The 27,970-nt window shown below is 41.7% G+C and overlaps 3 protein-coding genes and 1 long non-coding RNA gene across 10 annotated transcripts in view, besides 4 other annotated features; 2 read left to right on the forward strand and 2 right to left on the reverse strand.

Moving 5' to 3' along the window:
* The window catches only part of fog (folded gastrulation), a 30,878-nt gene extending 27,674 nt beyond the window's left edge, over positions 1–3,204 (reverse strand). For 2 of the 5 annotated variants that reach the window (NM_001272852.1, NM_078714.6), the window contains exon 1: positions 1,817–3,204. The gene's annotated coding sequence lies outside the window, so the exon portion shown is untranslated. The remainder of the gene's footprint in view (positions 1–1,816) is intronic. The other 3 variants (NM_001272854.1, NM_001038771.3, NM_001272855.2) reach the window with 3 other exon arrangements.
* CG42346 (uncharacterized protein) overlaps positions 1–27,970 on the forward strand; it is a 53,143-nt gene that overhangs the window by 19,592 nt on the left and 5,581 nt on the right. For both annotated transcript variants that reach the window (NM_001042838.2, NM_001042841.4), the window contains exons 2-4: positions 14,061–14,952; positions 15,749–16,011; positions 24,814–27,736. In NM_001042838.2, the coding sequence (NP_001036303.2) occupies positions 14,199–14,952; positions 15,749–16,011; positions 24,814–27,736 (3,940 nt within the window). In that variant the 5' untranslated portion in view covers positions 14,061–14,198. The remainder of the gene's footprint in view (positions 1–14,060; positions 14,953–15,748; positions 16,012–24,813; positions 27,737–27,970) is intronic.
* Positions 3,488–4,132: a mobile genetic element.
* Positions 18,277–20,168, reverse strand: lncRNA:CR43656 (long non-coding RNA:CR43656). 2 transcript variants are annotated; one of them, NR_073669.1, is made up of 4 exons: positions 20,028–20,168; positions 19,659–19,943; positions 19,212–19,287; positions 18,277–19,154 (listed from the first exon to the last, which is right to left on the reverse strand). It is a non-coding gene; the product is annotated as a long non-coding RNA:CR43656 (long non-coding RNA). The 2 variants fall into 2 exon arrangements; NR_073670.1 differs by having other exon boundaries at positions 18,912–19,154.
* Positions 18,450–18,638: a mobile genetic element.
* Positions 20,411–20,464: a mobile genetic element.
* On the forward strand, positions 20,822–23,377 carry CG34334 (uncharacterized protein). Its single transcript, NM_001103572.2, has one exon. The coding sequence runs from the start codon at positions 21,026–21,028 to the stop codon at positions 23,150–23,152; it is 2,127 nt and encodes a 708-aa protein (NP_001097042.1). The 5' UTR covers positions 20,822–21,025; the 3' UTR covers positions 23,153–23,377.
* Positions 23,610–23,938: a mobile genetic element.

Raw genomic sequence — 27,970 nt, forward strand, 5'->3', positions numbered from 1 at the left:
CACTCTTTTACGCCAAATGTACATATGTATTGTATTTAGTACTTCCAGGTACGAACTTTTTCGGAACTTCTTACATCAGCATTAGCCGATTTCTTGGAATCCCCTTGAAAGCATTGTACAGAATGGGAATAGGATAGATTCCAGAAATTCCAGAACAAATAATCCCCAAGTTTTTCGTGTAAGTGGAGGTCGTATATTGCCATCGGTTTTTGGTTTTCGGCTTTTGGGCCCTCAGGCACGTACTGCCCTATGGATCGACCGTTTAATGCTGTTTGCCCCGATGCAGCTGAATCAATTTTACCACGGCTGCATAGCCATGGGCACAAGGGACTCAAGAGCCTCGAAAATAATTTCGTGATAGATTCGTTTTTTTTTTCGGTTGCTGATTTCATTCCACGTTCCCGGGGGGGTATCAACATAGGCATAAATATATGTATGTCCGGAAGACAATAGCTGTATAGATAATTTGAATCGGATAATTATTTTAGGAGTTATGGCTGAGTGACGGCTATCTGATAGTCGAGGCAATCGAAGCGAACTCTATCTATATAGTATTCATACATATGTATGTATACGTACCATCACAATACCCGTAATTTAATTTTCGTGCCGTCTGTAACACTTTCTATTGCTGATAATGACTTTTGGAGCATTTTGCGGGCGTTTTGGAACTTGCACAAAAAACATTTTGTAATTCATGTCTGCGCAAAAACAAATAAAAGAACGAGTCCACGGAAAAATTTACTAAATACACACATAAATATGGCCATTTTTCTCAGTGTGCATGTCAACAATTTCCCAGTCACTTGAGTGCTTGGCCACCCTTCCAGCTCTTTATTTTTTGGACAGTCGGTTAAATGCAATTAACTTGGTTACACTTTCATGCGGGAATAAAATTTTGGTACCGAAATTCGTTCATGGTTTGCTTTTAGTTTTCCATTTTAAGCCGCAATATATTTTGCGTCCAGCGGAAGTGATCACTTTGCCACATTGGCGCTGATAGTCACCGCGTGACTTCATCGGCATTATCATCATCATGTCCATTACCAGCGAACTCATGGAACTCACCTCTGTAAACATAATCGTGAACTCACTTGTTTGGCAAATGTTTGAGAGCGAACCCCGATAAGACACCTAATGCGCCTCGAATTGGTGTAGTTCGATTGTTTTGGTTGCATGATGACACTAAGGTCAGTTGTCATCCATTGTGGTCACGTCGTGAAATTGGTTTTTGCAATAACTAGTAAGGCGCTTGACCAGATTGAGAAATGTGCACGTGTCTATTGTTGTTCAAGAAGTGATTAAAAATGCTTTTAATATTTATCAGTTCGCTTTTAGGGAAACTATACCTACTCGTCAGTCAATGGCATGAGCCCAAACATATTCATGCTGAATCCATTTGGACGCGTAATAGCTACTTCGAAAAGCATTAGACTAAATACCTCCCGATTTGGTCATTTAAGATCTCAAGAGCCAGCTCTGTATCTGCAGAATGGCTAGATTTCCCACATCCGCAGAGTCAGAAGGTCAGCATCGGGCGTGAGACCGGAAAAACCGCTAGGATAAGCCCACGAAAACGAGACATCCTGATACCCAGGAAATAATGAAGCAGGATAATAAGGAGTACCAGAAACGAGATACTGTGGGTTTCGAATCTGTTATCCAAATTTTCTGGGCTGTATACATTTCGCTGGCTTCCTTTCAATTTAATTTGCATTAAGAAACAAGTTTCGCAGCGCAAAGTAATAATGGGTTATTCGATGGGCATTATAAAACACACATAAACGTTAAATAAAAATACATACAATCCACTTACTTTTGCTGTTTTATATCCCAAAACAAAGATGCCGAAGAAGGTGCGCTGCTTTTGCTTTTAGTTGCTTCTTCTTTGTCTTTTCCCCACTTTTGTTTTTCTTTGATTGTGGGTTAATATCAAGTTGTTGTAAAAATAAATTAGCATACAAATAAATAATAAACACCACAAATTGGCTCGTTTTGAATTTCGATTTGATGGCGGTTGAGCTTAATTTTTTGTTTGGTTTATTAAGAATTTTATATGTATGTGTTGATTGGCTTGCTGGTAAGAGCCAGTTCAAACTTGTAAGATACTAAATTTTTTTCAGTTGCTTAAAGTTTTCCCGTCGCTGGCTGCCTTTCATTTTTCGCTGCAGTTGTTAGGCTCATTAGGACAACACGGTTTTGTATTCGATTTTGTTGATTTATCTATTTTATTTCTCCAACTGTATCACATGTATTATCATATAATTCACAAAGACTTTTGCGCACACGAAAAAAAAACACACTACAACAAATCGACTTCAAAAGGTATCAATGGTAACATCCTGTTTGGGAAAAACGAAAGAGAATTATTTTGTATGCAACATTGAGTGCAATTCAAAAATAATGCCTACATGTGCACCGAAAATAGCTTAAGATTGTGAAATATTGTAGATATTTAATATATATCATTGTGAAATAACGTTAACTAAATATTTATAACTCAAAGCTAAGCTTCAAATTATGGTTGGTACTAGTATTTTAAAGTTGATCTCGGGTTTTTCAGTAGGCGAATCTATATGTACGGCGCACATATATTTTTAAGATTATAAATTATCGGACGCCTGTTGCTGTAAAGACAACAACAAGTACAACGACAACTGTTTCACAATGTAGTATAAACACAAAAGCGTAGTATATTTATACATGCCTCGTAGTATGTATTTTATTTTATTCTACTTTATTTTCACTTCGTTCGTTCTCTCTTTCCTGTTTCCTTTTACAGATAAGCATTCGAATGTTTTTTTGTTTTGTTTTAGTTTAGGTTCTTGTTCAAATTCAAATTAAAATCGGGTCAAATTTAGATAAAATAAAAGCACACGAAGAAACGTTTTTAAGGGACACAATCAGAAGATATTTATGTATATTACAAATTTATATTCCCATGTTACTATTTGCTTTTAAGTTATATGCGCCACGTTTTGACCGATTGCACATGTCTCTTAAATATCGAATTTATGTTACAAATTCAATCGAAATGATAGTGTTACTTTACTTTTTTCATTTGCTACTATTGTTGGTGATTTTTATCCGCTTTCTTCCCCCCTCATTTCTTTTAAGTTTTTTTTTTTGAAGAGACTGTAGCGGGCGGACAAGAGAACACGCACCGTTACCGATCACGTTCACAGTTGTTTTTTGAATGAGAAGCGGCTTCGAAACGTGTCGTCGCAGGCGTCGACGTCGGCGCCGCAGTCGCTGCGACAGACAGAGAGTGGTCAGATATAAATATACATGTACTGTATATATGTATATGTACGCGCGTTCGACAATGATCTTAGCCGAGAGAAAAGAGCCGATGCGCGGCATTAGGGAACTCTTTTCAAAGAGCGCGCTGAAGCCGCGCTCAGTTTTCATTGCTCTTAAGTTGCAACTGCACAAAGAAATCATTTTGCTGTTTTGATCGTGCATTGTTTTGAGTATGTATGTCATTAATTTAAAACAAGAGAGAACGCTATAGTCGAGTTCCCCGACTATCAGATACCCGTTATTCAGCAAGTCCAAGTGGGACGAGACTTTTCAACATTTTTCACGAACATTAGTAGAAATTGGTGGGAAAAAATTAATTTTAATTCTCTAAGGTCTGGGCAGGATATATTGGGCGGTTTAAGATAGCATATCTTCGGCATATCTATAAATTGGAAAAACAACTGGTTTAATACAAAAAAATTAAATCATTTCTCAAAAGTGTGGGAGTGTCAGTTTTGGTGCATTAGAGTGGGAATTTTTATCATATCGATAAAAATTAACAAGAGTCATAGAAATATGGAAAACTATCAAAACATTATGCAAAGGTGTGAGCGTGGCAGTTTTGGGAGGTTTGTGGGCGTGGCATCATGGGGAACAAACTTTCGCTGCGTCTAATGTCTCTAGAATCTAGCTTTTATATTTTCTGATATCTCGACGTTCATACGGACGGACAGACAGACGGACATGACCAGTTCGACTGGTCCTGATTGATCCTGATCACGATACATATATACACATGTACATATACAAGTACATGTACATATACATATACATATATGGTTGAAAACGCTTCCTTCTCCCTGTTACATTCTTTTTAACGAATCTAGTATACCCTTTTACTCTTCTCGACAATTCTCTTTTCTTTTTTGTTTTTCCCATACATGATTAACATTTTCTTCTGTTATGTTCTCTTGTTCTCAATTAGGGAGATGCTCTCTTTTGGCCGCCTGCAAAGGATGATTAATGATGTTCTCTGCTTTTAATTTTTTCTGAATGCTGCTAGTTGTTCAATTTAAAAAGGCAGTACGGCTCTTCCTGGTAATTTTCCGTTGGCTGTTTGTTTCTATTTACATATGTACTATGTATGTATGTATGTACCTTATTAAATAAAATTTTTATTTTCAATTTTGTCCGAGTTCGGTAGACCCCTACAGACACTACTAACATTCGGAAATATGTAAGGCTAACTGGAGTGGCCGGCTTAATAAAAATATCTCGGAAAAGCTGGAAAGTCGGAGATGGATTTCCTCGAAACCTAATTGAAGTTGATAGCAGTCATGGTTTTGTTCCCCGTCATCATCATTGGGCACTGAATCGCAAATCGCACTTCTTGGTAATTTTAGCCGCCACTTGAGCCTGTGCCGGTGTTTAGGCCAACATAATGGCCAATTAAGGCCACTTTGTCGTTTACAGCGTTTCAATTTCGATTTGATTAAGGTGAATTCCCTTTATTTTTTATGCAGTGATTCCGGCTAAAATTCATGAATAAAAGCAATTTTATGTAGATGATATAGATCATTACTTTAAAAAATAAATTTACAGAGTTAGCTTAGGGAACTAAAAATGACCACAACTAAACTAAGGGTATTTTGCCAAGTGTACGAATTGGGATCATCCCCATTTCCCTATTCTCTCATTCTTCGCCGTCTTCCCTTCGTATGGACTTATCGATGCGATGGTCAAGTGTGCGGGGCTCGTCTTCGGTCATTCGCCCAAAAACTAAAAATCGAAGAAACAAAAGTTAAACAAATAAGAAAAAATACCGAAATGTGTTTTCGTACTTTTCCTTCTTCTTGCGCAGATGCTGCGTTGTTGTGAAGCAAAAGTGATTTAAGTGAAATCAATTAAAAAATTTCGTTTTCTCTCGATTGTTTGCCTTCGCTGCTGCTTCTTCCCTTCCTTTTTCAGACCCCACCCCCTTTCGCTGACCTTTTCGAGTGGCATTTGAATTTTCAATGAAAATTAATTTCTTTCTACATTTTTCCCGTCCAGCGTATTATGTCCCCTCCCCACTATGCTAATTATTTTCACTTTTTTAATGTTCTAGTTTTCACTTTCGAACAAATTTGTGTCTCTGTGGAAAAAACCCTAATATTAATTAAGAGGCGAAAACTAAAACAAACGTTGTCAAACGTTTTGCGTGGAAGTCTAAATACGAAAAAATGTATGTATGTACATACGAGCCAAGAACATGGACAGACGAAGTCGTTGGCACGGGCAACAGATTTGGTATTCGAAAAAGTTATAACTGAATTGGAAAGAGTGACGCTAAGTAAATTGAAGCTTAAAACGCGCAATTGGATGTCCTTGTCACCACAGTAAGACCTTACCACCAGTATTCCTCGCCAAAAAGTCATGATGTGTGGTTAGTGAACATCCGCAGTTCTTATCGTATCGTATTTTCTCTTATTGGAATAAAGCAACAGATCAGTCGGCTATACGCGGTATACGTACATACATATGTACTTAATATATATAATATATACATATATATATATGTATATAATATATAACATATGTATTACACATGTCCCTTATGTAGGCACCCGATGGCAGCGCTCCAAAGTCGAAACGCAAATTGACAACTTAATTCCATCAGAGTTCAAAATCCAAATACGCTCCCCAAAATTTTGCCCTTTTCATAGGCACTTTCCACACCACACCCACAACTCGCACAGTCAGATTCCTATTCGACATTGACATTCAAATCTAAACATAAATAATAACAATGATTAACATATCAACACGCCGCTGGAGCAGGGAGTCATGGAAGGGACTAAATCGCATATGCATGCCAAAGATACTAAAAGAGTCGAAAAAATGGAAAAGCGGGCAGGAAAATAAAATAAATCGATGCCCAGAGCTGGGCTGACGTGAATCAAGTTGAAAGCGAGAAAACCCGAAACATTTTTGGGATTCATTTGCTTTGGGCCTCCTAAAGATAAAATCATCACAATACTACGAGTATGGCGAGAGATAGCCCACGGCCACACGGTAAGTGAGCGTGTTGGAAGGGGGGGGGGGGGGGGGGGTCTGTGTCGGAGAAAAGAAAAGCCATTGAAAAAAAAATAAAGACACGGCTGCAAAAAAGGGATCACATGGCGAGGACAGCATGAAAAGTGGACAGCAATTTGCAAGTTTGCCAAAGCATAAGCCATTTATGTACATACATGTATGTATGTATGTATGTAGCTTTGTGCTCCTCTCTTTCCTCTGTTGTTTCATAAAATTCTTTGGGGATAAACTAAACGAGAATTCAATGCCGGCCAATCTTGCATTGCTATTCTGGCTTAAACATAGAAAACATAAAAGATATTAAGGGGGGAATCATTCAAACAACAATAAAATAAGCACAAGAAATTTGAGGTAAGTGTGATGACAATTTTGAATATGTACATATATTTTCTAACATATTTGTAAGCGTACTTACTTACTATCAGGTACATTTATGATCAGGCAATGTCGTCGAATACATTTGACAATTTTCGGTCTAGGCACTCCGTGTGCGTGCCACCGCAATACCCTCTCAGGGGGTATATTGATTTCAGTCAGTCAGTAGTTGGCAACGAAGTGGAGGAGATATTTGCGACCATTTGAAGTATTTATATTCATAATGAGTATGAACAGACGAGACGAAACGTCCATCTGTTTTTTCAAAAGCCTATTTCCTGTTTCAGTTAAGGGCTGGATAGTGATACGATATCATATAGCTACCATGCGAATAAACTTAAATTAATGAATAATTTTGCTTTTAATTATGAAGTGTTCTAATTCTGTAATTAGCCATTTGTGACAATGTTAAATTTCAGTTTTAATTTAATCAAATTCGGGCAGTTTAGTTCTTTTAATCACACCAGTTTCATTGTTTTTAAATACATGCATAATTGCATAGTTCAAAGGTACATATAACGGCTTCGGCTTGCCGAAATCACCCTCATATCTTGGTTTTTATTCATTATTATCATAGAGGCAACGCTCTTCTGGAGGGCCCCTCCCCCCCCTTCCCATGACCAAGGGCGACGACAGCCAATGAAATATTTCCCTAAAAGAAAACACCAAAAATCGTTGAGCACATCTTTGGCGAGCAGTCGGGCAATGCTCGGCTCCGATACGGCGGACACGGCTTTCTGGGATCCCGAAACAAAGCCGAAAGACAGAAACTCAAAATTCAGAGCCCTAACACTCAAACACTCAGCAAATCGCAGCCGACGAAACTCGTGACATTCGAACTTAGCAATGAGTGATCAAAAAACCGAAAGATCACTATTGCATTGACCTTCCTAAAAGGGAAAACATGGAAAACAAGGAGAACAACTCACTCCGATGAATGCCTAAACGTCGCACATCTGTGGCCCATAATGAGCCGCTACTTGAAATTTCTACACCACCGTGTTATGAGGCATTTGGTTAATTTCAATCGGGCGTATCGACATCCAGCCTCATCCCTATCCTGCTTCCTTAACTTGAGGCCTGCGTCGGTTTTGTTTCTCGGCCATAGTTGGAATGGAATATTCGAATGCTCCATAAGTGGATGTGTCAGGTCTTCCAGAAGTCTCTTCCGCTTTTAAAGTGTGCTGCAAGTTGCAACATGGGATAATAAATAAGCTTTGGCACTATTGGTTTACATACAAAAAAAGACTAGGAATTATCGATTGAAATGTACAGATATAATTACTCACTTTATATATATAGTGTTGTAGTGCGTCCCATTTGCATATTATGCTTATTAATATTTATCGATAATTAAGTTATAGTTACACTTTATATCGTCAAAAAATCAAAAACCTTAAAAGCTAACCTCAAAATTAGTTCCACAAATGATCTTTCCAGCTCCCTATTGGTGGCGAAAATTGCACTCAACCTGCGCGATTTCATAACTTCTAACGACGATCGTAATTTGTTCGTGTCATATATGTATGTACATACATACATATACAATATGTTCCCAGATGAGTAAAAATAACTCTGTTACGGGCAGGGCTCCTGCTGTAAGCTAATTATAATCAATTCTAATCGCCTTTAAATTGCTGTGACTGCCCTCTGGATCTTCCTTTTCTGGGCCGCACTTTAAAAGGTGCTGCTTGTTGTTGTGATTCTCGGCTTCCGCCATGCAGGAGCTATTCGAAGCCAGCTTAGACTAAACAAACAGTTTCCCCCGTTGTTCATACTCAATACTCCGTCCTCCGTCCTCCGTGATGACCGCTTCTCTCGCCTTCCCGCTCTCTCACTGACCATGTTATTTCCATTAGAATACATTGACCAGCGGTTCACCGCGCACTGCTTGCGGCGCGGATTGGCAACGCAAAATATCGCAAAATATCTGAACAATCAATCAAGCTTCATCCGAAAAACACAATTTCACCAATCTCGCAAAATAACATTAACAAGTTACGTGGTTGAATAATTACCGTCTATCTGTCTATCTATAAAAAAGATCTTTATTTCTGACATTCAACTATCTCATACTCATAACATTCTCTTCTTATTTACTCAGCCAGTCCCAAAAGGGTATTCCAACATAGTGTGCTCCAACTGTGTTTTCTCTCTTTAGTAAACGCCAAGTTTATGGGCCTTCGGCGTTTTCCGCTCGATTCTATTTTCAAACTAAACCTATCTAAAACGAACTAAAACAAACTGAACTGAACTAAAACGAGCTGATGCCTGATTATGGTATTAGGCAGAAAAAGGGAAACCGTTTTTGTGGCACTTTTCTATAGAAGCTCCACTGGAGCTAGCTCGGCCCAGCCTGCTTCGATGTGGAATCTGAAACGAAATAGGAATGGGAATGTGACTGTTAGCGAACAACAAGGAAATCTACTAAAAGACGTCTTCAGAACCTCTGCTTCTGTGACCCCTACGCCTGTCAAAATGATACCTTCTCAGAGTTTCGTTTGCTTAAAAGCCACAGCAACCGCCAGATTGCTTGTCTTAACACCAGCAGCCTCATCCCCAGGCTGAAAATTCCGCGACTGTCAATCACAATTGATGCGATGACTTCAACGTGATATTCCCTCGCTTGAACTTCATTTGACTTGGTATTTTTCCGCATTTTCCCTGGGTACTAGGCATTTGTCAGGGTGACCAATTACCCCACCCTTAGTAGAACAAAAAGGAAAAGAGCACAATCTGGGCAAGAAAAACAGGGAGCCGCGGAAGCCGTCTTTTTGATGAATGGCCTGTCAGTTGTCAGTCGGAGCTGAGGAAAACACGCATGTCTACGTTTCGCACAGCCGAAAATTGTAAGAAATTAAGTGCTAAAGTATGCCTAACATAGAACACATTGTAAAATAATAAAAGAGTTGTGGATCACTTATATATAACTGATTTATATTTAACTGATTTTATGGAGGTAGTTTTAATCCTCGAAAAAGTGTCAAATCGATAACCGAAATAATAAAGTAAGACCATGTTTCATAATTATGCTCACTAAAATGACATTTCAGTGCAAAGATTATTTTGACCAATAGGCCCCTTAAAATAGTCTTTCTTCCATAAATCGGAAATGGAACATCTTCCCAAAGTCGATATAATTCCAAAATCGGTGTGTTCAAGTCTTGCTAATGGAAACTTTTCATTTGCTGACGCTAATTAACTGACTGTTTTGACTACGGTAGGGGTGGCATGTGGCATTCAGCTCATTTTCCAATTGAGATTGTCTTCAAAATGCATGCTGTGTGTGTGTGTGTGTGTGTGTGTGTGTGTATGAAACAAAGCAAGAACCCATCTCTTCTGGTCTCTGCCATCTCATTCTATTCCCTTCTGTTACTAGCCCCGTCCCCCTCTATAATGTAATATCATGTTAGGTGTATAACTTTTATTATTATGATTATACTTGTGCCCCCGTCTCTACTGCTATGGACAATGTTGCTATTGCTATTGCTGTTGCTGTTGCTTTTGCTTTTGCTTTTGCTTTTGCTTTTGCTTTTGCTTTTGCTTTTGCTTTTGCTTTTGCTTTTGCTTTTGCTGTTGGTGCTGAAGTTGGAGCAACGATGTTTTGCCCTCCCTTTTTCTCCCACATATACTCGTATGGGAGCTGGTCTGGTTCTGAAGAGATACGTGAAAGTCACGTGAGTCATTAAAATGAAATGGCAGTAGAGTAGAGTCTAAGTAGAGAAGCATGACAAAGGGCGTATGGAGGCGATGATGTTGCTCTTGCACTGGGGCAGGAAGTCAGCTTGGCCACAGCAAGCGTGGCCTCCCAGCTTTTGTGCAGGAAAAACAATTATATAATTATCAGAGAAGGAGGCAGGGATTTGGCATAAACAAAGTATTGGTGCACAATGTATATACCCCGTTTTTATGTTTTTCGATCAAGCTGGAATGTTGACTCTATTACTCGTACAAATATTTCCTATGTCTTCACCCTAAACTAAATAAATTACTTGTTTTGTAGGAACTACATTTCACAATGGTAATATCAATTAGCATAATGCCTTTGTAGTTAGTTCACACCAACTAGATAAAATATCCCAAAAAGTGTCTCGATCTCTCGATCGCTTTTCTCAGTGTACAGTGTATTTGTGTGAGTGATGAGATTCTCGCTCCAATAAGCAAAGTGGTGTTGCCATTGCTGCTGTTGCAATCGACTGGCGTACTCTTTGTCATCGCTAATGTCATCCGAGCTGAGGTTTCTCCTGGGCTTTCGGCCCGAGTTGGACGTACAGATGGATCCATATCCATGGACAACGGCCATTCCTGTCGTGTCTTGGCCCTTGTGACCTCGGATTTTAACTTGTAATTAGTTTTCGACGATCCTTCTTCACTTCATATCGCTTTTCGGGAGGCCTTTTATTTGTTGGCACTGTGAATCGATCTCAGTTCGATGAACAAAGGATAGTGTTAGTTGCTATTCAGCTATAGTGCGAGGCGCATAACTCGGCTTTGATAGAATATTTCCATGTGAACTTAGGGATTTGATTACAATTATGCTACGATCTGGGCAATATGCTTTTGCTCCGTGGAGAGGCAAAACTCATCTGAATTTCACGACAGAAATACTACCTTACATATCGCAGGTTTGGTCCTTCGTAGGAAATTCCCTTTCCTACACATACACATACTTTTTATTAATTATGGCCTCCCCTTTGGTACTGGGCCCTGGGTGATCAACATTGCAATTGGTGAGCTAACCACGTAATCGATAGAACTTCCGGACTTCCTTGTGATCGGATTTTAAAGTCAAATAACTTTGGATATAATTAAATGAAGCCATAATTAATTTCGACTGGCAAATAAAACAAATTGTGCTGTAATAAAATATACCATTTGTGCCTAGTTGCCTTAGGTATTCATGTCAGTGAATATAATCGGTAGTCCTTAAAAGTTGCCAAGATATTTTGATAAACATATTTATAAATCAATAAAAGAACTAATAGCTTATTATTCGTCAAATTTCAAATGATTCAGAAATGTATGTACACGAAGAAAATAACCGGGACTCTCAATGTTGTCTTTTCTTTTATTGAAAAACTGGTTTCCTTCAGTAAATAACAGCATGACGCATAAAATATAAATGCAGCCATATTATTTATTACGAATATCTGGCAAACCTGTGGTCCTGTGGTTCTTAGCTACCGCCCGTCTATTTGCAGTGTCCTCCCCATTCAGTGAATTCTCTTTTAATTGCTGAATGACGGCCACATTTAGCATTAATTTATTAATATGCCGGATTTATTGATTTGGCCGCGTTAAATAAATTGCCAGTGCATATTTGATTTCAGCGCCTTGTGAGGGCCATAATTTTAATTATATTTGTCAATGACGAACTGCACGTTGCATTACGTGCCTTTGTTTGTTACTCAATAAAGTTTTTACTAGCCGCAAAAGCGAGCCCAGCTTAAACTTCCAACTTGCCGACTTCCTGGCTATCTGACTGATTAACCCGACTGAGAAACGGAATGACTTGCCAGCAAACTGACCGCTGCAGCGACTAAGAAAGCTCGGGAAACCAAACTCAAATGGATTTACGAACACGCCGAAAAAATAAAGGGAAAATAAAGTGGAAGCGCAGCAATAAAAACTTCAGTTGTCATGGCCACTAATTGAAAAGGCCGCCAGACAGGGGGTGAAAACGTGGTGGTCGCCGGCGGTATTCAGACCCGGATTGGGATTCCCCAAAGGACATCCATAGCTGGCGGCGACAGGCGAGACGATCGCGCACGGGGTGGCAACTACAGGTGTCGCAGGGGCGACAGTGGGGACCAAGCGAATAGCGGATGAAAGGTTACGGGCTTCGAAAGCCTCAAGCATTCGCAAAAGGAACTTCGGTGAATTCCTACCCAAGGTGAGATGTTTCTAAATGGGTTTAATGGGGTTAGAGCCTCCAAGGAGCCGCAGATGTCCACTGCACTCACTTTGAGAAAATAAAATAAATCCGGCATGAAGGAAAATAAAATGCTCAAGCTCACTAGACACCACAGCTACACATCCTGTGGCCGTAAAAAATTAGATACTTAACTTTATCAGTAATTTGGTGTCAAGTTTTAACCAAAATTCGAATGTGAATTTTCTTATTGAAATGAAAACTAAGCTCAAGATTGCCCAGATCAAGGTTTTTTCTTACATTTTTTCATTTCCTTTCAAATTCAAGTCAATCTGGTCGAAGCAAACTTATTCATATTCACGCTTCCTAAGAACGAAGTAAGTTACCACAAAATATTTGAAATCCCCTATATGACTATTGTACATCGATGGCTTAATAACCACTAAAACTATGTTTTAATACTGGGAAGGCACAAGTCCTATCTCCATTAAAAACTATTATTCCAATGCCCATATCTGGTACTTTGCTCTATTATTTAGAACTGTTTTGCTGTCATCGTTGTCGCCCGCCGGAAATTCAGAATAATTAATATATAGCTGCCGTTGCTGGCATTTTTTTTTTTTTTACCAACGAAATTTCCGGTTAAGACGACGGGCGGCCGGCAGGAGTTATTTGGCGCATTAGCTGCCATAATTTTAATGGCATTTAATGGCCCTAGAGTGGAATTGAATGGGGAATAGCGAAAAAGCGCATTAATTACTAAACGAGCGAACAACAACGACTAAGTAATAAAATAATAATAATAAAGCATGCCAACGTGACCGTGTTCCACGAGGGGGAAAGTCGGTATATTAGGAGCCATAAAAGCCGAAAAAATTCACACACTTGACACAAATTCCTTTAGGGAGGCAGCGAGCATTAAAATTGAAAATAGAAATGAAAAGACTGAAACGAAATTCAAGAGTGAGAAAAAGTGGCAAAACTGCTGCAAAGGCAAGCCAGAGAATGCTTCATATTATAAACGATGGCAGTCCGACAAAAAAAAAAAAAAAAAAAAAAAATGGTCTTATGCTGTCAGCATAACATGGCAGGAAAAAAATCGGTCCAAAGGCTGGCTGCTCGAAAGACAAATAAAATTGCGGCCGGGACCCTGGAATGTGGGTAAGTCCAGGGACCTGACTCCGTAGTTACTCACATAAGCATGGAACCATTAATTTGCTGTATAATTAAGCTCTAACTGGGTTTTCGCATTAGCACTTTAATTACATTACATTTTTAACTAGTTCTTTAATTCTCAGTGGAAACCCGAGTGGTTTTTGCATTATCTTGGGCGTTGATCTGTTCAAGTCCTTTCGTTACTATTTCCTCACTCTTCAGTCCTAGTGGCTGGGCTAGGTATTTCAAATCCCACTCCTAGATGGGGAAATGAATTGCCACAAAAATGCTTGTACTAATTCTTTATTAATTGGGTTTTTCGACATTCCCCACCTTGCAGGGATATGGAAACAGGAGGATATCCATGCAAGTGCGACACGCTGATTGAGACCGGCTGAACGAGACGGGGACAAACAGACGGCTGGCGAGAGGCGCAGGAACAGGAACTGTAACAGAAAGACAAGGGACTATAAGGAAAATGTGCAGAGGAAGAAATTTAAGGACGTCAGCAGCGCTTGTAAACTTATTAGCGAAATGCACGAAGTCAACAAACGGACAGGCGGCAGTCCTTGCGAAGGACAAGGAATCGGAAAATCGGGAAAACCTCGTGCCGCAAAAACAACGAGCTCAACGTCAAAACAAGCAGCAGCAACATCCACAGCAGTATCCGCAGATGATGCAGCAGCAGCAGCAGCAGCAGCAGCAGCAGCGACAGGAGCAACATCAGGAGCAGCATAATCAGCGCCAGCAACAAGGACGTCAAATAGAGCAAATGGCAATGGGGACAAATGCAGAGGCGGCGGCTGCCAAGAAGCACAAACACCAGACCAAACCGACAGACTCCGAATGCGAAGGCAAACACAAACACAAACGGAATCGCAATAATGTTGCCGGCGTACAGCAGCATGTCCTGCGGTTGAAGTTGGAGCTGCAGTTGCTTCTGTGCGCCCTGTTGCCGACTGCCTTGCTCCTGGGGCTGCTGCCCCTGCCACCGGGCGCCGCAGCCACGGCCATGATCTCCAGTGCCAAAGGCTCTGTACGTGAGCTTCTCTTAACCGAGATGGGCGGAGGGGGAGTCGGGGTCGGAGTTGGCGGCTCCTCCGGCGGAGCAGCACACCCGGCGGGCGGTGGTCCTGGCACAGGACTCGCCGGGGGAGACGGAGGAGGTGCGGCTGGCATCGAGTGCCCCAGCTTCGACAACACCGCCTGTCCCTGCTACAAGTTCGAGGATGGTAAGTGCGAACGGTAGAGCGAACTAATTAAACGCATCAGCCGAGCCGCCGAGGCAAAGTTTATTGCACTCAGGACGTGAGAACGAATTCCATATCAAGCCATCGAATATCAGATACCCCGTACATAATAGTTTACCTTCTTCCCTTTTCTTCTTAATAGAAGAAAAGTCAGCCTAGGTTTTTGTGGAGAAAGGATAGAAAAGGGTTTTTTTTTTTTTCATTTAAATTTCTGGTCGTGTGCTACAATTGAATAAAATCTTATTCCAATTTACTGCCCAGAGTCTTATTGAGTATCTCTTTTAATCAGACCGCCTTAAGAGTACATCTCCAGAACAGGAAGTGTTTACACAAGGCACCAGGGAATCATTCTATCGAGGCTTGTCAATAACGAAATACAGTGTAGTCAAGGAATATTAACCGTGTATGTACATACATGCTGTTTTCTTTTTGCAGCTTTCCAACTAGTTAATTTTGGCGATATTTATTTATAAATTGGATAAATAATTTCAAAGCTAGAATGATGATTAACTCTATATTTCAAACTAAACACGACCAGTACATATTGCACAAAATGATTTTCTTTAATTTGGCCAACCAAAGTGTGTATTTACAAGTCGACTGTCAATCCGTGTCCTTCTCACATCACACATGAATATTAACTGGCACCTGCGGGCAGACTACTAACAAGCAGTGCAATCGACTAGCTGGGACAGTTGCTTTGATGGAATTAATTGAAATGCACACACTGCTCCTGTCCGTCGGCGTTACCCACGTGATTAATTCGTTCCATTTTCAGGACTATTCCTGGAGTGCCCCGGCACGACGGCGATATCGCTGCGCTCAACACTCGAGAGAATATCGGCGCCGATCCACTCGCTGTCCATCTACGACTTTGACCGTTCGGTGACGTCACTATCGCAGGACGTCTTCCAGCCGGGCGTCCATATCAGGCACCTGCAGTTCTCCCATTCGCACCTGGAGGCTCTCAAGGACAACAGCCTGCGCAACGTACGCTCGAGCCTGGAATCGCTCAGCATTGTCAATGGGAAACTAACGCAGGTGAGTTGAATTGGGAAAGTAAGGTTATTTGAAAAAACAAAAATTAAGACTGATATATTCGAACATAAATTTCGGTTTACAAAGTTAGATTCGAGTATAAGCGAAGATAGCTAGCACATGTAAAAAATATCTTCGAATCAATAAACCAATTGTCATGAGTGCTCATCGTATCAGATTTTCAATGCAACGGCTGTATATTTTAATTTCCTTACTTATAACGCTCTTAGTGCACTTTGCATCACGTATAAAACAAAAAAAAAGGGGGTTTAATTTCCATAAGCTTAATAGATCACATAGATTGTTAAGTGGGAACTTCCAGTAGTCTCAACGATAGTTATAAGAAGCTTTTTTATAGAGACTATCTGTGTTTTAATTAACATTCAAATTCAAGTGACAGCTGTATGATACAGTGGTGTGGTTCGGCTCGCTTCGACTAATATAAAGTTTAAAGTTTAAAGTTTAAATATGCATATGTTGTTTAAACCTAAGTGTAGAATCGGACGGACTTCAGGACATGGCTAAATAGACTCGATTCTGATAATATAGACGGAATATACATATAAAATTTATAAGGTCGCAAATATCTTATTTACTGCGTTGAAACCCAGAATTCTCAGAATTGAAGCCCAGTGCCTCTTATTCAACAGAGGCGATCGGCAAACGGGAAATGGGCAGGCAAAATGGCAAATGGGAAGTGAAAAGCCCGCCGCCAGCCATAAAAAGTAATTTGCTGCCGCCGCCGAATAACAAACGAGCCAAAGCCAAAAACAATTGCGTTCAATAAAATAATTTGCAGGCGAGCGGCTCAACTGGAAAAATCGACCAGTTAGGAAACGCATAGAAACATTCTAATAGAAAGATACGATTGCTGAGGATGAGCTGATGGAAATGATGTGCGCGGGAAATCAATGTATAAGCAGACGAGGTATGGAATAAGTCCAAACTTCCACTGGAGGTCACGTGGAGTGGGCTTCCGAGGCGATTCAGGGCCAGAATGTTCTGGAAGCGATCAGGTCTAAACCATTTAATATGTTTTTTTTAATAGCCAGGATTTTTCCTTTCACTATGCCATATGGGGCAACCTACAATGCCATCAACATGATACAATAATACGCCAAATGTTGCGAGGTGTGGAAAAGCCACTTGATTTCTAGACCTGAGAAAAGCTAGCCAAATCCAAAAAATCAAATAGCCAAATCACCCAATAATGTCGAAACTGGACATACAGCATCCGCGACTTCTTTGTGTCGGCTTTGTGTCGCGACAGAGCCACCAATACCTGCACCAAACTGCGGCCCTGTCGCCTCTAGGAGCGGAACTGCATGCCGGAAATGAGTTACTACGGGAGACGTGCACCAGCCAGTGTCGTTGGATATCTGGAGGCAGTAGCGCCACCGGGCCATGTGCCCCCAAGAAACGACCCGTGATCAGGGATTACAGTGTGGACACCGTGAATCGTTCTTGTTCTTTGGAATTCAAAATGCCCATAAATATTTCATTTTGTGCCAACAATAAAAATAAATATAATTTTATGTCAGACCATTTCTTTGCTGGCCAGCCACTAACCATAAATTTCGGCTGAGTCAGGGCGGAGTCGCATGTCCTGGGTCTCTTGGATGGCTGTGTTGCGTTCGCAAGGCGCGAAACGGCAGCGCAAAGGTTCAATAAATTTAAATCGACTGCCATAAATTTCCGTGTCAGTACATTAATTAAAAGGCCGTAAGTCGCTTTGTCCATGTCATGTGACACTGCATCTGCATCCTTTCGATCCTTTGGCATTCACACACAGATGTGCTCACCCACACACGTGGCCAATGTGGTGGAAACTCTGCTCAATCAGTGCAATTAAAACTCCCTCCACACGGATGGTCGCTCAAATATATAACGAGAAAATATTTTCGAAGAATCATTTCAACATATTTACTAAAAACTATGGCTGCAGAAAACATGCCAAACATTACCAGCGAAATAATTAAGAGAGCGGAAGTGGTAATCTACATTAATGTTATTATACAATAGATACATTTTATTGACAGTGCAATCAGCCTGATTAAGTTTTATTACTGCACGTGTCTAACAATTTAAAATGTATTTTAGTAGCGAAAATTGAGTTGCAATACAAATGGTAACAGTTAAAGTTTGTTATAGATAAGAAGAATAAAAAATAACAAAAGATAACGCTATTGTTGAGTCCCACACTAAGTGCACTATCAGGGACAGTCGCGAATTTTTGGGCTTTAGAAGGGGCTTGGCCAACATTTTTTTGGTACATCGATGACCGATAGAAATTGGCAAGCCAAAAAATGACAAACGAAAAGCAGAAAATAAAATTAGCTGAAAAAATATTAAAACCTTTTTTAAAATTCTTGGCGGTTTGTGGGCGTTAGCGTAGAGACTTTGTGCATTGGTGCATTGGTGCATGCTTAATCACGCATTAATGAATCTTTCTATCTTTTGTGTTCATAGGATCTCGACGTCCATACGGACGGATAGACGGACGGACTAGGTCAGATCGACTCGGTTCGGGATCCTGATAGGAATATATATGGCTTCCTTCTGCCTGTTACATACTTTTCAACGAATCTTGTATACCTTGTATACTTTTACTCTACGATTAACGGGTATAAGAAAACATACCCTAACAGCAAGAAATAGCATTAAAAAAAAAAGATTATGGCTTAAGTATTCCAAAAAGTATTAGTATGTTGCAGTTGGAGTCGATGATAAGGCCTTATCGATAGATACAGCGATAGGGTGATGATTTTGAGTGGCCCCCTTTGGGAATCCTGTTGAGCGATCTGGCCGTTTGAATTATCCCGGTTCACTCCGGGATTACTCTCAAATGGCCCGGATTATGTCCAATGACCCAAATCGGGAGGGGATTAGAAATATGACGAAATAGGGCCCCCGGCAATATTGCATTGGAAGACAGGAAAATACATAAATATTTCGTGAAGCCAGTCTACATCGCCGTCGAAAATTCATCTGTATTTTGGTAACTTGCTTGTCCACTACACTAAGGAGTCAGAATCTGCTCGGATTAGGAGTCTTCCAGGGCAACCTCCCTTGACTCCCGTAGATTCCCTGGACACTCTGAAGACGTCGACTGCCACAATTATTTCAACGGCCGTCAACCGCTGGTGCTAGGATATATTATTCCATTAGGCTTTGTTTTGTGTAAATTATTTTGAAACGCTTACCTGAATTTGTCACTAAATCCGGTGTCAATCGCGAGTCTGAATTGTCGTCGGTGGGCCAGTGGGCCAGATGATTTTTCTAGTGGGACAAAAGTCACATTTTTAAATATTTAAATACAGTTTTTTCTTTTTTAACTGACTCTAACTGACTATCCGTCTGAGCCTATAAGAGTTAGCATAAGAGTTTTTGCTTGTTTAAACATATGTTTCAGCGCGTGGTCATTAAATATTTGGCGTAACGTTTCGTATTTGTTTATTGACCTTTAATTTAAACAAAGTAAAACAAATTCAATTAACAACTTATGTTAACTTTAGGAAATAAATGTTCGAAATAAAAATAATGTGTTTGTGACCCGCATTTTTATGTTTAGTAAAAACAAGTGTTCGAAGTTTTTATTTTACCAGGTATGGCATTACGCTTGAATTTAGCATATTTGGACTATAACTAACCTTGTTCACTCTTGTTCGAGCTGATTTAAGCATTTATGTAACGTGTGAGCCTTTGTGTCGTTGATTTTTTCAGAATTATATCCAACTTTGACCAACTGTAAAGTCTGTCAGCCCCAAAGCGTGTGCTTCATTCCAATTGGCTTAGCGAAACTGATCCCGCATACCAAAAGTAATTGGTATTTGGTACACTTTTAAAGAATCGTCAGCTTTCTGAAATATAATCTGAAAGAAAATCAACTAATTTTGACCATTTCAAAGCAGTCGACGATCTAGGGTGATCGCTGCCTAATGAGTGATTGAAGAAAAAAATAAAGAATGTAAGAGTTAATCAGTAATTATATGTATGTGTAATAAAACAAGAAAGCATACCGGAATGCTTCACCTTTGGGGAGATGGGGCTGTCCTAGTCGTTTGAAGCGACACCGACGTGTTGATAATGAGTGATGTCCGCAATAATCCTTCGTGCAACCTAGGTCGGTTGGGTGCCAGTACTTTAAGATTTTGTCGTTTATGTAAATTGAATTCGTTTTTTTTCTTCTACTTTTTTTTGCTTGTCTGCTTTTTAGAGATCATAGATATGTAGGGTCGATAGTCGATGTCGATAGTTATCGATGCCTATGTTGCAAGCTGTGTGGCACTCCGCCCTGAGAAAAGCCTGAGCTAGGGGCACTGCCACTAAAAAAAAGAAGGCAGTTCGTAACATACATATATAGGTTAAGTTAATCTGCGAATCTGCACACTTTCTTACAACTAACTTCCTATCTTTTATACTTCCTGTGAGCCCGACGTTTATACGGACAGACAGACGGACATTGTTCATTTGATCAAAATTTGATATGTCATATTAATTGCTAGTTATAATAAAGAGATCATAGTTTCGGTGCTTTTAATTATAAAGTGTTTTTACTTGGTATACAACAAATTTGTATTTAAATGTATAGTAACTGGAAGGGTATATAAACTTTGTATTACCGATGCTACCTTCCTTTTCTTGTCTGTGTATATTTAAATTATGTTGACAGGTGATAGGAATGCCTTCCCTGAATGACGATAGTTACAGCCCTGATTTCGAAGTGTTGGACAACGATTATATCCTTAATGTGGTCTGGTCTAGTGTTAAATTGCTTGAGAATTCGTTACTGCGGTGACCTAAGGTGGCAACCACAAAGCAAAAAAGTTGTTATCTATCATTGAGTGGCCTTTGCTTGGTCAGCTTTTATTTTTATGACAGTTGTCAGACCAAGTTTTTACACGCCATTACATTTTCATAAGGCAGCCGTTCCCAACGTGTGAGTAACGGAGCATCAAATCAAAATAGTTTCGAAGGCCGTCATATTTGTTCGCAGTGAAAGTGAAATCTTGTGAAAATGACCAAGGTATCAGGGACGAAGGCAAAAGACGATGGCGAGCCAGCCACTAAGCGCGAACGCAAGGAGATGCATTCGCACAAGAAAGATCGCAGGGAGCGATTGGAACGCATGGAGCGCATGGACCGCAGGGACCGCAGAGACCGCAGAGAACGCAGGGACCGCAAGGACCGCAAGGACCGCAAGGACCGCAAAGAGCCAGCCAGAGGCCCCTCCTCCCGGATGAGGAACATCTCACCAATTCACTCGAATGCTTCGGAGAGCACTGAAGCAGACTGCAGCGACTCCAGCTACTCGGACTCGAGCTACAGCACCTCTGGATCGTCCAGCTGCACAAGCTTTTTGAGCTCCACCAGCAGCAGCTACTCGTCGAGCGACAGCGAGCCAGAGCCAGAAGGATCCGTCAAAAAGTTTGAGCGCACCAAGCACTCGTGTTGCCATTACCGACACCATCGTCGCCATAGGCGCCACCAAAACCCTCGTCATTCGCACCGTCGCCGGCACGTCACCCGTTGCCATCACTCGAATCACGGACGCTTTTCCAAGCGTTTGGCTAAAAAGAGTCGTCGTGGCATATCCGCCGCCAAGGGAGCTATCACGGTTAAGGAGGAGGTTGTCGAAAAAATTTCTCCTGCTTCAGCCCCTGGGGTCATTCAGATACCGGCACCCATTCCGCTGCCCGTGCCGGCACCCATTCCGGCTGTCCTGTCTGTTTCGGAGGCACAACCGCGTTCCCACTCCCGTTCGCAATCGCACTCCCATCTCCATAGCCATTCCAGCTCCCATAACAATCCCCACCCGCAACCCGTTCCGGCCCCTGTTCCGGTACCAATTCCTGCTCCGATCGCCATGCCAACTCCTATGAGGGAGCCAAGCAGCGTGGTATTGGACCGCAAGTCTCGTAGACGCAGCTCCACCTCGCAGAACATCGCCTCGGCCGCCAGCAGTTCTATCGGCACCAACCAAGCCATCATCCAGTCTAGCACTATAACCATTACAAAGACGATTGCCAACGCCACTGGTATGGCCGAAACCAATTCAAGTGGCGGCGCTAGCATCTCCAGCACAAAAAATAAGGGGGACAGCAGTACCGGCCAATCTTCAAAGACGGTTGTCACCAATAACGCGGGCAGCAAGGCGGGTTACCAAGCCCCCAAGACTTCAGTGGCAAGCACATCTTCGAAAGCGGTGGTCAGGTCTAACGCAAGCGCCAGTTCAGGCCACGGGAACCACACCAGTTCCAGCTCGAGTTTCACCCAGCTGCACTCCAGTGCCAGGCCCTCGACAGCCAAAGATCACGACAAGAGTCCTCAGCAGAACCGCTCAGGCAGCTCAGGCCCCAAGGGCAAGTCGTCGAAGATCAACGATCCTCCACGTCGTGGCTCTTCACCGTCTGCTGGTGCAGAACCTACTCGCCAAAAACAAAGCGTTCAAAATCAAAATGGGCGGAATTGCAGCAGCCAGTGGAACCATCGGCGCGGTGAAGGGGATGGAGAAGGAGCAGAAGCAAGTGGACGGGGCTACAGAGCCGTGGGTGAGGTAAACAAAGTGGCCTACAGAAACGGAAAGGACGCCTTCAAATTTCGCCAACCCGTGCGCAATGTTCGCCTGCACATTAAGGGATTGACGCGTCAGGTGACCAAGGAGCACATAACCGAGATATTTGGTCACTTCGGCGCCCTGACGGCAGTCGACTTTCCAATGGACCGTTTCCAAGGGCGCCAGGGACGCGGATACGCCTTTGTGGAGTACTCACGTCCAGAGGACTGCGCCAGTGCCATCAAGCATATGAACGGCGGGCAGATCGATGGGAAGCTGATCAGGGTGTCCGCCTTTCAGGAAAGCATGCTAAAGGCGCCGTGGCGTCAATACCGACGTTACTCGCCAGTCAACCGGCGCCAGAGCCAGCGTACGTTGTCCCGCTCGGGCTCGTCGTCACGCTCTCGATCGCCGTCCCGCTCTGCGTCCGGCTCGGAATACGGGTCGCGGTCCTCCCACTCTCGCGTCCGCTCTATGTCGGGATCGCGCTATTCTCGGCGCAACCGTTCGCAATCGTGCTCCTACACTCGCTCATCGCCGCGCTACGGGCATTACCATCGCCCTAGACGCGATTCGCGTTCGCCCTAGATAGGCGGACCTGTCTAATGTTGCAAAAGGAAGGCGAGATTAAGCCAGACAGGATTTTCAGGACTCTGCCAGATGCCTATTTTATTCCATTCCAACTTCAAATACAAATGTAGACTTGATGGACATCGTGCGTTTTAAAAGTTACTTATTAATACCAGTCTAATTTAAAAACATTGTTGGGCTTAAAATAAATAAAAATAAAAATCCATGCTCCGCACAAAAAAGAATTGTGAGGTATATCAGAAAATAATCATCGTATGTAAGGTGGTTATCTGTTAGTAATAATATAAAAGCCCACTGCAATCAATCGATTACCAAAAGACAGGTAAATGGTATTTCGTAGAGAACGCTTAGAAAAAAAGTACCGCTATTCGATGTAAAATCAAGAACAAACCATATCGAAAGTACGGTAAGCCCAAAACTTGTATAAGGGTATAATATATATAATAGGGTATAATAGATTCGTTGAAAAGTATGTAACAGACATAAGGAAGCGTTTCCGACTATATTAAGTATATATATTCTTGATCAGGATCAATAGCCGAGTCGAGACAAGTCGTCTGTCCGTCTGTCCGTATGAACGTCGAGATCTCAGAAACTATAAAAGCTAAAAGGTTGAGATTCAGAATACAGATTGTAGAGACAAATGCGCAGTGAAAGCTTGCTGACCCGTGTTGCCACGCCCAATCGCCAACAAACCGCCCACACACTTTTTTTTGGTTTGTTCATAATTTTATTAGTCTTGTAAATTTCAATCGATTTGCCAATACAACTTCTTGCCACGCCGTCTCACTCACACATAAAAAACGCTTAAATTTTTCTGCATTATATTGTTTGTCTTGCCAATTTTTATCTCTATACCAAAAACACTGTGGCCACACACCTCCTTTCACACTCCGCAACTTTTAAGCAATCTGATAGTCGAGGACTTGACTTTAGCATTGTCTTTTGTTTTGTTTTATAAAGCCAAACAACATACAATTAATGATAATGGTTATGAAAATTAAAAGTGGACTATATGTACATATATTCCGATAGCATATAAGATGCGATGAAAAGGCTGTAAAAATGTATTCCTATTAAACGGGATATCGGAATAAAAGGGATCGCATATGATCAGATCGATTGGATGGCAGGTGATTCTGATCAAGAATCTTGACTTATTCTTCTTAAAGTCGGATATGCCGACCCCGAGTATAAAAATTATTTGCTGGCATGTTAAGTCTGCTAATCGGCCAGTTCGGTGGAGGCGCAGTTATGTTCTCACCTATGCTCCTCAGTCTGTTGGCTAATTGTTGGTTATTGTTATTTTACAAAAATGGTAACAGAAACATGAAATTAGAAGGCTTTGCAATCACCACTTGTCCGGACTGCGTCTAGGACACAACAGACTGACCCATTGTCATCGATTCTCCTAGCCAACCAAGCCACCAATGTCGAAATTATGACACCATATCAATTCACAGTATCCTAAACTATCCTAAGTTCAAACCTTACAAACTACATCTAAAAATCTTCATTTACTTAAATTTCTGAAAAAAAGTCATTTATTTTCTTCTCTGTAAACAGCTCAAAGACCCTGCCAATATCTTCCTGATCCTAAGTATATAATATTTGTCTACAACGTCTAAATAAATAAGATATATTTTTTATATTTTCAGATGCCATCACGTGCTTTAAGCTCGATGCAAAAGCTGACGGCCCTTGATTTTGACTACAACGAGATCGTGCGGGTGGATGACTACAGCTTCTACGGGCTGCGGATCTCCAAGCTGAATATGAAGGGCAACCGGCTGCAGGGAATGCCGGAGCACGCCTTTGCCGGGCTGGAGGAGTGCATGCAGGAGATAGACGTCTCAGAAAATGGACTGCGCACCTTTCCACTGATGGCTCTCCGAAAACTGGACCACCTGCGAATTTTGAGGCTCTCAAACAACCGGATACCCACCTTCTACGGGGACATCCAGTTGGCCACAAACAATGCGTCGGCAGCGGCGGCTGCAGTAGGTGCGTTCCAGCTGCCTTCCTTAATTTTTCTGGACCTGAGCTCCAATCAGTTTGCCGAAATCGGGCCCGACTGCTTCAGGGCCTTTCCTCAACTAAAAACTCTCTCCTTCTACGCCAATCAGATAGAGTTGGTTCAACCGGAGGCTTTCAAGAGCCTGCGTGAGCTCATGTCCCTGGACATGTCACACAACAGGATTATAGGATTAGATCCCAAGGTATTCGAGAAGAACAAGCGATTGCAAACGGTGGATCTTAGCCACAATCACATACACACTATTGGTGGGGTGTTTTCGAACTTACCTCAATTAAGAGAGGTCTTCCTGAGTGAGAACAACATCCTGGAGCTGCCGGCAGATGCGTTTACCAACTCCACAAATGTCGATGTCATTTACTTGGAGTCCAACGCCATCGCCCACATAGATCCCAATGTCTTTAGCACCCTGGTTAACCTAGATCACCTGTACTTGAGGTCAAACTTTATACCCCTCCTACCTGTTACCCTGTTTGACAAGAGCACCAAGCTTACATCACTGTCCTTAGACAACAATGAGATCCAGGATCTGGAGATAGGCATGTTCCGAAAGTTGGAGCACCTGAGGGAGGTGAGACTGCACAACAATCGCATCCGTCGGGTAAGAAGGGGCGTGTTTGAGCCCCTGCCCTCCCTCCAAGAGTTGCACATCCAGAAGAACAGTATTGAGGATATCGAACCGCAGGCGTTTCACACTTTGGAAAATATGCAGCACATTAATCTTCAGGATAATCAACTAACTGTACTCGAAGATATCTTTCCAGACGAAAATTCCTCTCTACTTTCGGTGCAGCTAGAAGCCAACTACCTGCACAAAGTTCACCCCCGCACCTTTAGTCGGCAACAGAAGGTGCAAATTATGTGGCTAAAAGACAATCAGTTGACCAGAGTGGAAAGGTCTTTCTTCGCTGATACTCCTCAATTGGGGAGGTTGTATCTGAGCGACAATAAAATAAGAGATATAGAAAAGGACACTTTTGTAAACCTGTTACTACTGCAATTCCTTGACTTAAGTGGCAATCAACTGAGACAACTAAGAAGGGACTATTTTGCACCGCTTCAAGATCTTGAGGAACTTAGTCTAGCTCGAAATCACATAGAGGCCATTGAAGGTTATGCCTTTGCCAAGCTTAAGAATCTGAAGTCTCTGGACCTTTCTCACAATCCGCTGGTGCAACTAACACGGGATATTTTCAGCAATGAATTTCCCTTAAACTCCCTAAATTTAGGAAATTGTTCTCTAAGGAAACTGGAACAACATGCGTTTAAATCACTGACCAATCTTAATGAGCTCAATCTGGAAAGAAACCAACTGAATCCAGCGGATATTCAAACGCTGGATATACCAAATCTCAGAAGACTTCTTTTGAGCCATAACAACTTCAGCTATGCCGGATCTGTTGGCATCATGGCTGGAATGTTAGATAGACTCCGCTCTCTGCAGCAACTCTCTATGTCTAATTGTAGTTTGGGGCAAATACCCGATTTGCTCTTTGCCAAAAACACAAATTTGGTAAGACTAGACCTGTGTGACAACCGACTGACCCAGATCAATCGGAATATCTTCAGTGGCCTTAATGTGTTTAAGGAATTGCGGCTCTGCAGAAATGAACTTTCCGATTTTCCGCATATAGCCCTCTATAATCTCAGCACTCTGGAAAGTCTGGATCTAGCCCGAAACCAATTGGCCTCGATTGATTTCTTTAAGCTAAGCGGAACCTTAAATCTTAGGCAACTAATCCTGAGAGACAATAAGATTACCGCCTTGAGTGGCTTTAATGCCGTTAACCTAACCCAGTTGGACAGTGTGGACTTGAGTGGCAACCTGCTACTCTCCTTGCCGGCAAACTTCTTGCGTCATTCGATCAATTTGCAGAAGGTTCACTTGTCCAACAATCGATTCCTGCAAATACCCTCATCAGCTTTGTCGGATGTTTCCATACCACGACTCTCATGGTTGAACTTGACTGGCAACCCTATTAATCGGATTTATACTGTAAAGGAGGAGCGGTATCCCTACCTAAAGGAACTCTACATCTGTCAAACGAACCTTTCCATACTCACGTCCAAGGATTTCGAGGCCTTTCAGGCGTTGCAACACCTCCATTTGGTGAACAACAGAATTACCAGAATTTCTCCGGGCGCCTTTAAATCTCTGACCAATCTGCTCACTCTGGACTTGAGTGTCAATGAGTTGGAAATGCTGCCCAAAGAGCGATTGCAAGGACTTCGACTGCTACGTTTCCTCAATATTTCGCATAATACCCTTAAGGATTTGGAGGAGTTTAGCGTCGATCTTTTGGAGATGCAAACTCTGGACCTGAGCTTTAACCAGCTGGATCGTATTTCAAAGAAGACCTTTAGAAATCTTCACGGTCTGCTGGAACTGTTTCTTATGGGCAATCGAATGACTGTTCTATCAAACGACGCTTTCCGGTTCTTAAGAAAACTCCATGTTCTGGATCTGCGTAAAAATTATTTCGAGCTGGTGCCGTTGGAACCACTAAGGCCCCTGGAAACCAATTTAAGAACCCTAAGACTGGAGGGTAAGTGCTTAGCTATTTCTTTTTTTGTTCTTGAACGAAACAAAATAATTTTACAAACACCATTTTTGTCGGTGGCTTTCATTTAAAGACTCCTTCTAAACAATTGTTCGACTTTCCAATGCAATTTCAAACTAACAAGTACAGACCTCAACAACATTTTAGATGCTAAATTTTCACGAATTATTGACTTTCAGTTTTCACAAACGTTTCATACGGCTGCAGCGCCTTTAAATA

This window comes from Drosophila melanogaster, chromosome X (genome assembly GCF_000001215.4).
Source record: "Drosophila melanogaster chromosome X".
NCBI classification, from domain to species: domain Eukaryota; kingdom Metazoa; phylum Arthropoda; class Insecta; order Diptera; family Drosophilidae; genus Drosophila; species Drosophila melanogaster.

Bases quoted from the DNA above. Each gene is read 5' to 3' on its own strand.
- CG34334 (NM_001103572.2), top strand. From the start codon at position 21,026: ATGACCAAGGTATCAGGGACGAAGGCAAAAGACGATGGCGAGCCAGCC.